The 14,552-nt window shown below is 43.1% G+C and overlaps 1 protein-coding gene across 3 annotated transcripts in view; it reads right to left on the bottom strand.

Moving 5' to 3' along the window:
* The window catches only part of ST8SIA5 (ST8 alpha-N-acetyl-neuraminide alpha-2,8-sialyltransferase 5), an 80,555-nt gene that overhangs the window by 12,854 nt on the left and 53,149 nt on the right, over nt 1-14,552 (bottom strand). For all 3 annotated transcript variants that reach the window (XM_027779013.2, XM_055791353.1, XM_027779014.2), the window contains 3 exons: nt 10,404-10,496; nt 7,746-7,832; nt 1,174-1,318 (listed from right to left, as the gene is read on the bottom strand). In XM_027779013.2, the coding sequence (XP_027634814.1) occupies nt 1,174-1,318; nt 7,746-7,832; nt 10,404-10,496 (325 nt within the window). The remainder of the gene's footprint in view (nt 1-1,173; nt 1,319-7,745; nt 7,833-10,403; nt 10,497-14,552) is intronic.

Consider the following 14,552-nt stretch of genomic DNA (forward strand, 5'->3'; position numbering starts at 1 on the left):
GCCCTTAACAGTCTTGCTCCTGTGCTTTTAGCCCTTTATCTCCTACATTTGCCATGCTGCAGCCCTGCTCCAAGGCAGAGGGTGGCTTCAGCCACATAGGTGCCGCCCAGTGAATCCCAAAAGCACTTTGGCATGTGATAGCACCTTCAAAGCAGCCTCAAGGCATACCAGGATAAATACAGCAGCAACTATAGGACACTTCTAGCAAAAGTGTAGGCATCTAGTCTTTCATGCATTCATCTGCGCAATGAGGCAGGGTTTTGAGGATAATACTCCTAGGCTTAGATGTACCTATTCTTTGCGTGTCTCCAGATGCCAGTTCTTTCCTGGGTCTGAGCCTTTCCCCTGCTCTGCCCCAGTTCCCCATGTGCAAATTTAGATAACAGCCCTAGCCTAACTCTTAGTAGTGCTCAGAAAGCAAAAGGATTAACCTAAAAAAGGGTAGACCCTGAAGATCCCATGACACAAATCTAAGTACTTAACTTGAATATTTTTCTGACTTTCTGAAAGGGATAAATTTCACTTATCCCCTTCAAATATGCCATTTTAAATTCATGAGGTGTGCCCCATGACAAATCAGTAGTCACATAAGCCCATTTCTGCACATCAGTCACTATGTGCAGTGGGACTTGTCCACTGGTTATAACTTTGAATGCCCTGAGGTCAAGGATTATTTGCTGAGAAGGTTTTGAATAATCATTATGATGAATATATTTAAAAATTGTGCAGCCTGCCCACAGATAATCTGCAAACAGAAATAAGTATAAAAATAGGCAGTCATTGTGAATATGAATTATAAAATAATCATGCCCTCAAAAAAGCAGACCTCCCCCAAGTGTTGGATTTATTGTATGTGAATACTGTACTTTTAAAAGTTCTGATCAGTAAATGCCTCTTTTATTCACCTTTCTTAAGTGATTTCATTAGCCACTTTGCTGCTAAATCAGTAACATTGTGTAGGAAAATATATATATATTGCATACTAGAGCATATGACCACTAGAAAACAGGATAATCCACTAAAATATATCAAAAATAAATATTGTCAAAGTATAAGCAATGGAGTTTGTAGAAATGTCATACAGACAACTGCTAAGTGCTTGGCTATGGGATAGTATCTAATTCAGCAAGCAGAGTGAAGTTGGTTCTGCAAACGGGCAGGGGCATGAGGCACCTTCGGAAACATTTTGAAGATCTCTTGGTTGATATGGAAGATTCCACTAGTATCCACTTCGTATTTCAGTTTAGTTCCCAAGGGAGTATTTTTCTGGGTGGTGAACAGAAAGGCTGGGGCATTGCAACACCTTGACAAAGTAGACCTGTAAAACGGAAAAGAAATAAGATCAAGGAGCTGACAACAGGCTTTAAGATTTGCAATTACTACTACTCCCAAGATGGCATTTTTAGCTGTAGGAGGGGTAAAATGGTGGTTTTCTGTATTTTCCTTTAGAAAAAATCAGATTCAGTGAAATTTTCCTTGACTGAGGAACTAATGATAAAAAAAAAAAAAAACAAACCACCAGAAGAAATGAGATCCCTGTACCTGTCTCTTCTAGGCTGCAGGAAATACACATGCAAGTTCTGCCCTGATCCAGACCCCAAAGCTGAGTTTCTGCCCCCAGTATCCCAGGGAAAACATCCTAACGAATGAGGTCCTCCACTTTTTGTAAATTATTTACTCATCATTGGTAAGGAAACACAGGGGTTAAAGTATTCCTCTGGGGATGTATAAGCTTGGCAGGGCAGGAACTTAAACACAGCAATACCTAAAGACACTAACCAACTTACCAGACTACTGTGGAGCACAGCACACTCTGATTACAAAAAAACCCATAAAGGTCTTAGTTTTGCCTTTGACCTTGCGTATGTGCATCAAGAAGATGACATGGCCCCAACAGATGGGTGCCAAGCAAGTGGTCATGGCTACAACTCCAAAATCTTGGACAAATGGCCAAAATTTGTTTGTCCCTGGGACAAAATGGCAAGTATTCCAATGCAAACAAGAACAGTTTTGAAATATCAAAAATGTGATTCATGGCACGAGAAAAAAAACATTCAGCTCTGGTCCCCTTACCATAAGTTTCATACAAAATATAAATGGGAAAAGCAGCTTTCCAAATAGGGGTCCATTTTTTAGGTCTCATCTTTCCCTGAATACTTTTCTCCTTTTACTGGGTGCAACTGAAACCCTGACTTCAGCTTATTCTTACTCCAGAGATGTAATGTACTCCAGAAGTCAATGCAGCTTATGCCTTTAATGAAAAATACATGTCACGGCAAATGCACAAACATGAGGACAATGCCAAATGACTCTCAAATAACCTAGATTAAATACCTTGCCTCTGGGGTATGTGGCCTCATTATGAGTTGGAAGAATTAGCCAGTCTTCTTTATGGCGTTTATTACAAACACCAGAAAGCAAATACAGAACTATGCAAACATTTCAGTGATGTTCAATAACTATTATATACTTAACTCATGCAGAATGACACAATATGATGATCAAATCAAAGCAGCAATTGAGACTGAATAAGTCAATGAATAATTTCTAATAGCAAAATCATTAAATAATTACAAGCAGGCAGTGGGACTGAATTGTGATATTTGAGATATGATAAAACTCTTCATTAGTTATACATTAAGGAATTGAGAGAGATATTGTTCATTAATCTAATGTCCAATGTTGTCCAATGGTTTTCCAGAGGCACGTTCCTTAATGTAAATATCTGATATTTGATGGAGGAAGACTGTCAAGGAAATTGTTTTCCTTAGTCTCCAGATAAAAAAGCTAGCATGATTTTTGTGCTTCCTCCCTCCCTGCTGCTTCAGTAGCTGCCATTTAACTTTTGCTGGATTCTCCCCATCTCACCTGATGGTCCAGAGCTGGCAAAGTTCAAAAGCGCACAGCTCAGTGTTGTTAGACTACCACCTTTTAGCCTCTTACCAGTCTACCTCCAAACTCAGAGCCTTTAAGACATCTGCTTTTAAGGAACTACAGTTTCCACACACATTCACACACTGAAGTCTCTGTCCCAAAAGAAAAATGAAAGAGGCTTTGAACTTTTTTTTTTTTTTTTCATGATTAGCATGAGTATTGTTCCTGGAACCAGCTAACAAAGGTTAGCTTACATCTAGGTGCCTGTGGGAGTTTCTTAAGCAGCGATGTATCCGGCAGGCAGGTATAGCCAGCAACAGGGGTCTTTAATCTCTTCTTTCCCTCAATGCACTGTCTAGGATGGAGAGGGGTTCTTTAGAATCATAGAATCACAGAATCAGTTAGACTGGAAAAGACCTTTGAGTCCAATCATTAACCCAGCACTGCCAAGTCCACCACTAAACCATGCTCCTAAACATCTACACATCTTTTAAATATCTCCAGGGATGGTGACGCCACCACCTCCCTGGAGAACCTGTTCCAATGCTTGAACACCCTTTCAGTGAAGAATTTTTTCCTGATATCCAATCTAAACCTCCCCTGGCACAACTTGAGGCTGTTTCCTCTTGTCTTGTCACTAGTTATCCGGGAGAAGAGACCTACCCCCACACGCCTACAACATACTTCCAGGTAGTTGTAGAGAGCGAGGTCTCCTCTGAGCCTCCTTTTCTCCAGGCTAAACAACCCCAGTTCCCTCAGCTGCTCCTCAAGAGACTTGTGCTCCAGACCCTTCCCCAGCTCCTGGGCACTGTCTCTGGGCACACTCCAGCACCCCTACATCCCTCTTGAACTGAGGAGCCCAAAAGAGAACACAGTATTCAAGACACGGCCTCCCCGGTGCCAAGGACAGGGGGACAATCACTGCCCTGCTCCCGCTGGCCACACCACTGCTGGCACCAGCCAGGATGCTGCTGGCCTCCTTGGCCACCTGGGCACACGGGGGGCTCATGCCCCGCCGGCTGCCGACCAGCCCCCCCAGGCCCTTTCCCCCCAGGCAGTTCCCAGCCCCCTGCCCCAGCCCGCAGCGCTGCGGGGGGCTGTGTGACCCACGGGCAGGGCCCGGCACTGAGCCTGGTTGAACCTCACACAACTGGCCTGGGCCCATCGCTCCAGCCTGCCCAGATCCCCCTGCACTGAGCCTGGTTGAACCTCACACAACTGGCCTGGGCCCATCGCTCCAGCCTGCCCAGATCCCCCTGCAGAGCCTCCTGCCATCCAGCAGATCAACACTTCCCCCCAACTTGGTGTCATCTGCAGAATTACTAAGGGTGCACTCAATCTCCTTGTCCAGATCGTTGATAACAACAAACAGGACTGGCCCCACCAATCAGCCCTGGGGAAGACCACCTGTGACCGGCCACCAGCTGGATGTGACTCCATTCCCCACCACTCTTTGGGCTTGGCCATCCAGCTAGCTTTTAACCCAGTGAAGAGTACACCTGTCCAAGGCAGGAGCAGCCAGTTTCTCCAGGAGAATGCTGTGGGAGATGGTGTCAAAGGCTTCACTAAGGTCCAAGTAGACAACATCCACAGCCATTCCCTCATCCACTAGATGGGTCATCTTGTTGTAGGAGCTCAGGTTCATCAAGCAGAACCCGCCTTTCATAAACCCATGCTGCCTGGGCCTCATACCCCTGTTGTCCTGCATGCATGGTGCTCAGGATGATCTGCTCTGGCACTGAACCTTCCCTGGCACTGAGGTTACGCTGACAAGCCTGTAGTTCCTTGGATCCTCCTTCCTGCCCTTCTTGTAGATGCGCATCAGACTGGCTAACCTCCAGTGTCCTAGGACCTCCCCAGTTTGTCAGGACTGTTGATAAGTCATGGCAAGCAGCTTGGCGAGCTCCTCTGTCAGCTCCGTCAGTACCCTCAGGTGGATCCCATCTGGCCCCATAGACTTGTGCACTTCTAATCGGAGCAGCAGGTCACTAACCATTCCCTTCTGGACTGTGGGGACTCCATTCTGCTCCTCCTCATCCCTATCTTCCAGCTCTGGGGGCTGGGTACCCAGAGGGAAGCTGGTCTAACTATTAAAGCAAGCATGAAGCACCTCAGCCTTTTCCTCCTCCTTTGTGGCAATGTTCCCTGCCACATCCAATAAAGGATGCAGATTATCCTTCACCCTCCTTTTGTTTCTAATGTATTTGTAAAAACATCTTTTGTTATCTTTTACTGCACTGGCCAGCCTGAGCTCTATCTGGGCTTTTGCCTCTCTAATCTTCACCCTGCATAACCTCGCAACATCCTTAAAGCCCTCCAGAGCTGCCTACCCCTTTTTCCAAAGGCGCTAAACTCTCCTTTTTTCCCTGAGTTCCAGCCAAAGCTCTGTTCAGCCAGGCCAGCCTTCTCCCCTGCTGGCTTGTCTTTCAGCACTTGGGGACAACCTGTTCCTGCCCCTTGAAGACTTTCTTCTTGAAGAATGTCCAGCCTTCCTGGGCCCCTTGGCTCTTCAGAACTATCTCCCAAGGACTCTTAACCAGGTTTTTAAACAGGCCAAAGCCAGCCCTCCAGAAGTCCAAGGCAGCATTTCTGCTGACCCCCCTCCTTACTTCTCTGAGAATAAAAAATTCTTATAATCTCATGATCGCTGTGCCCAAGATGTCCTTCAACCATCTCACCACCCACCAGTTCTTCCCTGTTTGTAAACAGCAGGTCCAGTGGGGTATGTCCCCTGGTTGGCTCACTGACCAGCTGTGTCAGGGAGTTCTCTTCCACACACTCCAGGAACCTCCTAGACTGTTTCCTCTCTGCTGTGTTGTATTTCCAGCCAATATGAGATAGGCTGCAGTTCCCCATAAGAACAAGGGCTAGTGATCTTGAGTTTTCTCCCAGCTGCTTGTAGAATGTTTCATCTGTCTCTTCGTCCTGGTTGGGTGGTCTACAACAGACTCCCACCACAACATCCACCTTGTTGGCCCTCCTCTTGATTCTTACTTAGAAACACTCAATTCTATCATCACCATCATTCAGCTCCAGGCAGTCAAAACACTCCCTGACATGCAAGGCTAACCCATCACCTCTCCTTCCTTGCCTATCCCTTCTAAAGGGTTTGGAGCCATCCATTGCAGCACTCCAGTCATGCAAGTTATCCCACCACACTTCCATGATGGCAATTATGTCATAGTCTTCCTGCTGCACAATGGCTTCCAGCTCCTCCTGGTTGTTGGCCATGCTTTGGTCATTGGCATAGATGCACTTCAGCTGTGCTATTGATCTTGCATCCAACCCTGGCGTGCTGCCCCCAGGCTCATCTATAGGGAGCTTGGTGTTATTCCCTTTCCCCCTTCGAAACTAGTTTAAAGCTCTCTCAAAAAGCCCTGCTAACTCCTGACCTAGGATCATTTTCCCTCTTTGAAACAGGTGAACCCCATCTGCTGCCAGCAGGCCTGCTGCCGTGTGAACTGACCCATGATCATAAACCCCAAAATCTAGCTGCTGACACCAGGCCCAGAGCCAGGTATTGAATTGTGTGACCTTCCAATTATACACTCCATCATTCCCTGCAACTGGCAGGACAGAAGAAAATACTGCTTGTGCTCCTGCTCCCTCATCCAGTCACCCCAAGGCATCGTTTACTTAATGGGCTGGTGTTGGTGGCCTGAGGGAGAGTCATGGTCCTCCTGATGGTCTTTAGATAGTCCTTTCTCATTGCTCCCACCTCTGGGCTGGCCTCCATACATCAATGTGCTCCTTGCACTCAGCACAATCATTATTTCTCTCACTCCAAGTAGGCTCCAACACTGAATGGCTCTTGCCTTCAAAATGGGCTCTGATAATTGTCCACCAAGTAATTTCCAGAAAAATATCTACCAATAGAACCCTAAAAAGCTTATGGGTGCAGCTCATGTTGGAAAAACCGCTATGAGCCTGGGACTAACAATTAGTTATTTTTAAAGATGTTAATGACTAACTCAGCACATGCATTTTCACATTCTCTCATTCACTCATGACAGCTATTTCCTGGAATAGCACAAGAAAATTTGGGAGAAAGTTTGGGGCCTTATTCTAAACAGCAGCTCTGAATTGTGCCAGTGACTTACAAACTTAACCAGTCTATATTCCACTTACTCTGAAAGAATGTATTTTCTCTAAACCTACTCAAATATGCCTCTTGAATATATCAATATGTAACATTAAAATATTGTTTTGGCTTCATTCTATTATTGCCTTCACAAGACCAATTTCAAAAGTTGTATCTTGAAAGGACAATGGAGGACCTTCAGCAAAGAAGGAAAAAGAAAGTCACATGAAGGAAGACAGAGTGCTACAGAAACAAAATGCAAAAGTCTCTGAAAACCAGAAAAAATATCTAGAAAGTCTGGGAGTAATAGCTGAGAAGCCATTAAAAAAAAAAAAAAAAAAAAAGAAGTTATACACTAACTCTGACACTACCTAATACACCAGAAAAAAGTCCGGTTTGAGTATTTTGTAGGCCTAATTTGCAGTGTCAGCAATGATATTACCATTTTACACAACCAGAGTTTTTAATTGGGTTATTGGGTACAGCCATTAAGTCTTGGCTCCATCCTTACTTCTGCCTGAATCATAGCTGGAAATCTTTTCCATCCCAGATTTCCTGCCTTTCCCAGGAAGACTGTTCCACATGCCAGAAGAGTTCTCTTTCAGTCTAGCTGTTTACTTTGTTAAAGTAGAAAAAAAGTCTGTATTTATTCAAAAGGATGGCACTCCAACAGTGACAGGGTTATAATGCTTACTCTTGCTATCCACATGAAAGTTTGATCTCCTTTCAGGAAGCTAAACTCAAACTAAAGTAAAATTCACCCAGTCTCATTAATGTGGACCATTCTTACTTGAATAAATTAGCTTCTGTGACATTCATCTCCCATTTGCACATCTGTAGGCTCTTCCATCTGTCAAACAATTCTGTTTGTTTCACCCTAAAAGATAAAAATAAAGAAAATGAAAAAATCCACTTATTACAAGGGTTCATTTCCTAAAACAGCTGCAGCTAGGGTACCATGCAGTAGGCTTTTGATAGGGCAAACCAGTCAGTCTAACCAGTGTAAAATCTATCTTTTTTTTTCTTTTTTTTTTCTCAGACATAGCAACCATAAGCCATATATACACAGGTACTGATGGGGCTCCTCAGATGTTTAGGACTGATTTCTATTTCTGATAGATATTCTCTATTTCTTCAGGATAAAAAATGCAGTATCAAGCAAGAAGCACCTACTGTACCAAAGTGTGTCCACAGTCTGCTGAGAAGCTTCTGAGTGTCTGGCAACTACAGCAGCTTTGGGGGGAAAAGTTGCACCCAGCAGAGGGGGTACTGGAAAAGAAGATACTTTAGATAATTTGATCAACCAACTACCATTATATTTTGGAAAGGTTATCTTAATCCATGAGATCCTACAAACAGCACTGTTGGTAAATGTTGGTAAAGGCCAGGATGGATGGAGATTTGAGCAATCTGGTGCAGTGGAAGGTGTCCCTGCCCAAGGAAGGGGGTTGGAACTAGATGATCTTTAAGGTCTGTTCCAACCCAAACCATTCTATGATTCTATGATTCTAAATCCATCTTATAAACTGCAAGAGCACACAGGTAGGGATAAGCATCTGTGATGGTAAGAGGACATGAAAAGCTCTTTACATAAGGATCTCTCCCTTCCCCTCTGTTAATAAATATACTTTTAGTTATGCCAAAATGACACTCCTATTTCTACTAGGCTGATACCAGATGACACATTTTTTGGTGATATCAATTCCAAACACTTCTACCTTAGAGTTCATACATGTTCTTCTGTATTTGGATAACAGAGATAATGAAGGCCTTGCAAATATCTACTAACTAGGGAGCAATGTCATAATCTAGCTAGGAATTTTGAAGTCTGAGATTTCTTCAAACTGATAGGTCTTAATGAGTTCTCTTCAGGCTTGAGGGATTTGAACGTATCAATAAAGCAGAGACTTTTAAGATAATTATATATTTAAAGTGAGTAGAACTTCTGATTTCCCAGGCTGTGGAAGTTACAGGAAGGAATTAGGTCATATTGTACTTTCTGTAGCCCACCAGAGCACATTTACTTGGAAATCTTCCATTATCATAAGGGCTGACTTAGGAAATACAGCACGTTAGAAGCAAACACATCAGAAGAGCCCAGCATACCAAGAGCTTAATGCCAGTTGACATCCATTGTAAAAGTAAGGCTAATATCTAGCTGAGTAGGAGTCCACTACCTTCTATGTGCCATTGGATAAGATCAAGAGAAATGAGTAATTCTGTACCATCTGATAAGCATGCAGAAAAGCAATTCAAAACTCCCCATCTTCAGCAGAACACTGGCAAAAGTGTGACATTCTCACCTCTTCTATTTATTTTTAAGCACTGCGAGTCAGCAAGCAGTGCAAAGTTGTTACTCATGTATCCTTCATCCAGTACCAAATACAGAAGACAAGGACATAACCTACATTCTTCTGTGCTTAAAACCAGTGAGGGAGACATGCTCAAAATCAAACAGACCTGGAGCAAAAAACTGTAATTTCTGTAGTCTTGATTGCTTTATGCTATGCACTTGTATAGCTGCACTTTCAACTGAGATGCTCCGTGCACTTTACAGACCTTAACAACCCTTGTGGATCGTCGGTAAGACTACTAAACCACGGGGTTTTAGTTATGGTAAGGGATTAGGCATAATCTAAGCATCCAGACTCAGTGCAGTGCTGAACACACAAAAGGACAACACAAAAATACCCTGCTACGCTTTGTCCAATGAGTTCCACTGACAACTTCACTCATTTGCTCAGTTCCATCACTATGGCTTCATGGATACATCTCACTCAACTCATTAGCTTCCTGATGTTTAGTTTCCTAAGTAGTTTCCTGACATATAGGACCACAAAAGACAATTTATACATACTTTATTGTTTCTCAGAATCACATTTTCCTACTTTTTACTGCATGTTATTAAGTTGTGAAACTCATTGCTGATTGAGGAGGCCAAAAATACAAATGGGTTCAGAAAAGATCTAAACAAATTAATGGAGAGATCTATTGTCCACTTCAGTTACTGTACTTTAGTCACCATCTACCACTCAGCAAGTCCTCATGGCAGTATTTGTTATCAGGAAGGGCTAACGTTTTCACTTCATTTCTTATTCTTCACTACTGGCCACTGTCAATGACAGAGCCTTAAGCCTCTGAGTCAGTCTGGCTGCTCTTACTCTTCAGTTCCCTGGAATATAATAGTACAAACACAGTATTTAATTCCAGTGATACCAGGCCTGACCAAAATGCCTCAATGTATGTGAAAAGCCTCCATATTTCCAAACAGACCTCAGATCAAATTCAAATGTCACTACTTGATGTACAAGAGAACCTCAGGAATCCTTGACAAGGTCCCTATTGATGGGATCTCTTGAGCTTTGCATCTTTTGACAATATCATTGTAAGTAACAATTTTCATCTGCCTGAAAAGTAATCCTTTTAGCAAGTATTCATTCATACTTACATAGACAAAACCTTCACCTCAATGATGTCCTGCCGTAATTCCAGGCATTTGGTAGAGTTGTATTCCAAAGGTCCTTCATAAAACTCAAAATACCTGAAAAGGAACAAGAAAAAAGATTCTAAATAAGGCTTAGAGTAGAATACTTTTCTTACACATCAACAGAAATTTGCTTAAAGTTGTGATCTATGATTTTTGCCTAACTTGAGAGTACACTGTCTGGCCCATAGGCAGGTTATTGCTTCACAGGAAAACACAGATGTTGTTGGTTGTAGAACAGGCACCCATGTCCAGTTTGTCCATCCCTACAAGAGTTCATCTAACTCGTAGTTGGTGCCAACAAGGACTAGCTACCTTTTCCAGTAGTCAGCACATAGCAGCTGACGCTGAAAGTCAGGGAGAAAGCACTGATCACTTCATTTCGGGAACACTGTTCCCATCCTTTGGGTGTCTCAATGTGGGGAAAATTTTTTAAAAAATTACCTCAACTTTTGCTCTTAGGTTGAAAGTAAAGTGCTGGAGGTTGCAGCTTGTCTGTGGAGACTGTTGCATAGCTGTGCACAACTGAGTTTTTCATTAGGATTTACTTTTTTGGTATATTGGGAGGGGAAAGGAAGCTAGGATTTTCTTCTCAAAAAAATTTGAGATTGTTTCAATAATGAAAGGAAATGAATGCTCAGACACAGCACAAATGAAATGCTATTCTTAATTTAAATACAGGCATAAATATTTACTTTTTTGGTTAAATTCCTCCACCTTAGACATCAGACTGGAGGGAAGAGGCAGTAAAACACAATGGTAGCTACTTATGTTTAGGGGCCAGAGAGAAAGCCCAGACTGTCCAGTGAAATCAATGAGGCTGTATTAAAATGACAAAGATGATTTAGGGTTTAAACCAACCTTTGTAACAGTTTCACCTACTTATCATTAGAAGTCTGTATTAAAATCTCATACCTAAGAACTGCACATACCCATACAGCAGTTAGGAGCATAATGAAGAAATACAAGGAGATGACCTGAAGGAATAGGTATTATGACCAAGGCCACAGCAAATTCTTTTCATGGATCCTTTAAAATCTCAGAACTCATGAGGCTGTTAACTCCGAACTATCTTTCAAATTTTCAATATGAAAAGAAAATCCAGAATTCATGGAAAAGCTTTATTTAAACCATCATTGGAAATGTAGTATTTTAGTTTTGTGTCTTTTTAAAATAACATCAAAATTCATGTTTGACCTGAATGTCTGTTCAGTTCTGAACATATAACCCTTAGGTAGGAAAGCCTTGTTAGTTTCCTTAGTAGTTCATGTTTATAGTTAATACCAAAACTGGGGGGGTGGGGGCTCCAAAACTGATCTGTTCTGGAGAAGTGCTAAGCGCTCACACCTCCCAGGAGAACTGTAGGAAGGTAGAGTGTCCAGAAAGCAACATCTCTAGGTGTCTCCAACAGGGCCTCCGAAGTCCAGAAGCATCCAGAAGCAAACAGCTTCTGAATTTTGCCTTGTAAGTACATCCAGAAGTCAATCTGATGAGCAGGGAAGACAGAAACTCATAGAAGGGAGAAAGGGACTATAGTATGTGATTGGAAAAGGCCCAAGAACCTCCCAAAGCAATCTGCTACCAGCTGAGAACATTTCCATCCTGTCAAACGCTGCTCTACAAAGTGTCTCCACCTCTCCCAGAGGTTTTCACCACCTCAGTTCTGCCAAATCTCAAACCAACCACTTCTGTGATCCACTAAGGGGCACAAACCTTGAGACTGAAAGGAGGAAACCCATGCCTGGAAGGTTGCAGGAGGAGAACATCATAAATTCCTAACAAAGAAGTAAAATGATTACTGTCAGGAAAAAAAAACATAGCTTAGCAATCTTTAAAAAATCTGACTATTTGGAAATGTGTTTGCAGAGTCTTCAAGGCAACCAATGTGTTTTTATGAGTTTTGTAGAGGAAAGTACATAGTTAAAGCACTCCATAATCAGTGACAAATCTGGGAAAAGACTTCCTGAGGTATAGTTCATGTAACATGAACCTTCATCTGGTCTCTCATCAAAAGGCTTGGGCTCTCCTTCCAACTCAATCATTCACCTGGGCATTCAGCCTTTACTAAAGAGTGGCTCAAATCCTTTGCACTGGCACATTTCCTGCATATTTGGCTTGTTGAGATGGAGCTGAGCAATAAGCATATTTTGAAAGCTGAACTGCTTTTTGAAAGCTCCAACTGAAATTGCATTAAAAGCTCACCTAGTTGCACCAGGCCAAAGCCCTGTGTGGATGTACTGCAGATACACTTCCCCAACAGAACTGAAACCTCTCTCTGTGGAGCCAACACCATAGGACTTCTTACTGGGAACAGAATTTTAAAGGGGCATAAGGGGGATAGCAATGGCTATCAGCCTCATCCACGTCTTTCACCTCACACTGGATTTCAGTACATTGTATGTGCCTCAGGAAAGATAAGAATGGCAAAAGTCTAGATTAACACATATTTTTATCTTTCCTGTGCACTTCTGGCTCTGCTGCTAAGTTAGAGAACTGCAGCTTGGATGTCAAACAGCACATGCTATCACGTGGGAACGCCGCAGCAGGGGAAAGCTGGCTTCAGCCCATGGCACAGGAAACAAAAATGTCATTTTATGAAACAGAGATGAAATTTCCTGAGTCCCAGCCATTCCCTTTGATCATTGCCTGTTTAACAAATCCACAAACCAAAAGTAGAAATGAAAAAGGGTGCGCTACCAAAAAGGCAGAAGGGTGAGGAGGAAAGGGTTACGTAAAAAATAAACCACTTCTGAATCTGAAAAGAAATCCAAAGGCAGCATTGCATTTGTAGGGAAATTATTCCATTAGCCTACAGCTTCAAAAAGCACAGGACTGTCCTGCAAGTCTCTCTCACAATCACTCCAGCTTTTCCTGCAGAGCCACTGGGAGCATCAAATTCACCATTTGGCACCTTGTGGAAGTGCAGAGGGAGGATCTGCAAAACAGGCTGAATGACACACTGCCGATGGGACACGTGCCTCCTGGGGCAAAGGCAGGGGACATCAACAGTGGTGGTGGTGTCACTTCTGCACTGAACAGAGAGATGTTACTGGCCACGGGGTGAGCTCAACGGAAACTAACTCAGTGTGCTTGACCCACTGAATAATAATAATCATCTGGGCTGTCATTCATAATCCCTGAACCACATCTGAAGCAGACAGCCAGACACTAAGCCTCCTTGTTAGTGCTACTGATGCTGCAGTGCTTAGGTTGCAAGCATTAATGACGCTACAACAGCATTAAGGGATTTGCAAGATGGTATATGGTCAACAGACCAAAACAAAAGGGTTCCTCTCTTTCTCCTAGGAGTGTAGATGCTATTTATTTGCTTCACAGCAACTCCCCCCCTGCTACAGACATCGAGACAAATTAGCAAAGGCAGTTCCCTGGAGCATCAGCCAACCTCTTCCCACTTAAGTGCTTCACGTTGTACTTTCCCAGAATACAGCTTTTGCATGACACCGGGCTCTAGCACAAGGAACACGGGTTCCTTCAGCCCCCGTGGATGTCCTTTAAACCCAGCTCCTCCGCTTGCAGGGTCTGGTCCTGCTGGGAGTGTTTGGACACCAGCCCCCACCACACTCTCCCAGAGGAAGCATCAGTCTCACCCACTCAATGGGCTCCGAGTGCTGTTTCTGCCTATTAACTCCCACTCTAAACCATGCAGTCCCCCATGAACGAAGATACATTTGCCTGTCAGAAAGCTTAATTAGCACAAATGGAAACTGTCCTCCCCATCATCTTCCTCAGTCTGATATCCAGCTAAGAAGCAAGGATGTAGTGCAGTTTATTTTGATTTATGCTCTTGATCAGTGACAAGTGACAAACCTGACTACACTGTTCCTCTTGCTACGGAAACAGGCTGTGTTTCAGTTTTACAAGAATGACAGTCATGTTTTATATCCATAAAACAGAGTTGATATGCCACTGCCAGAATGTCAGCTGCCTGCTTTTGCTTCCCTTTCTGAAATCTAAAAACCCTTTATCCTTCAAAGGTCAGAAGCTTATGGGAAAACCAACATAAGGAATCGTAATTCTTTACAATAGAGAACAAGCTACAACCGAATCACAACAAACGGCACAGATGCATGAGGAATTGCATTTTCCCAGGGT

The sequence above is a fragment of the Falco peregrinus genome, chromosome Z, assembly GCF_023634155.1.
Source record: "Falco peregrinus isolate bFalPer1 chromosome Z, bFalPer1.pri, whole genome shotgun sequence".
Taxonomy (NCBI): Eukaryota; Metazoa; Chordata; class Aves; order Falconiformes; family Falconidae; genus Falco; species Falco peregrinus.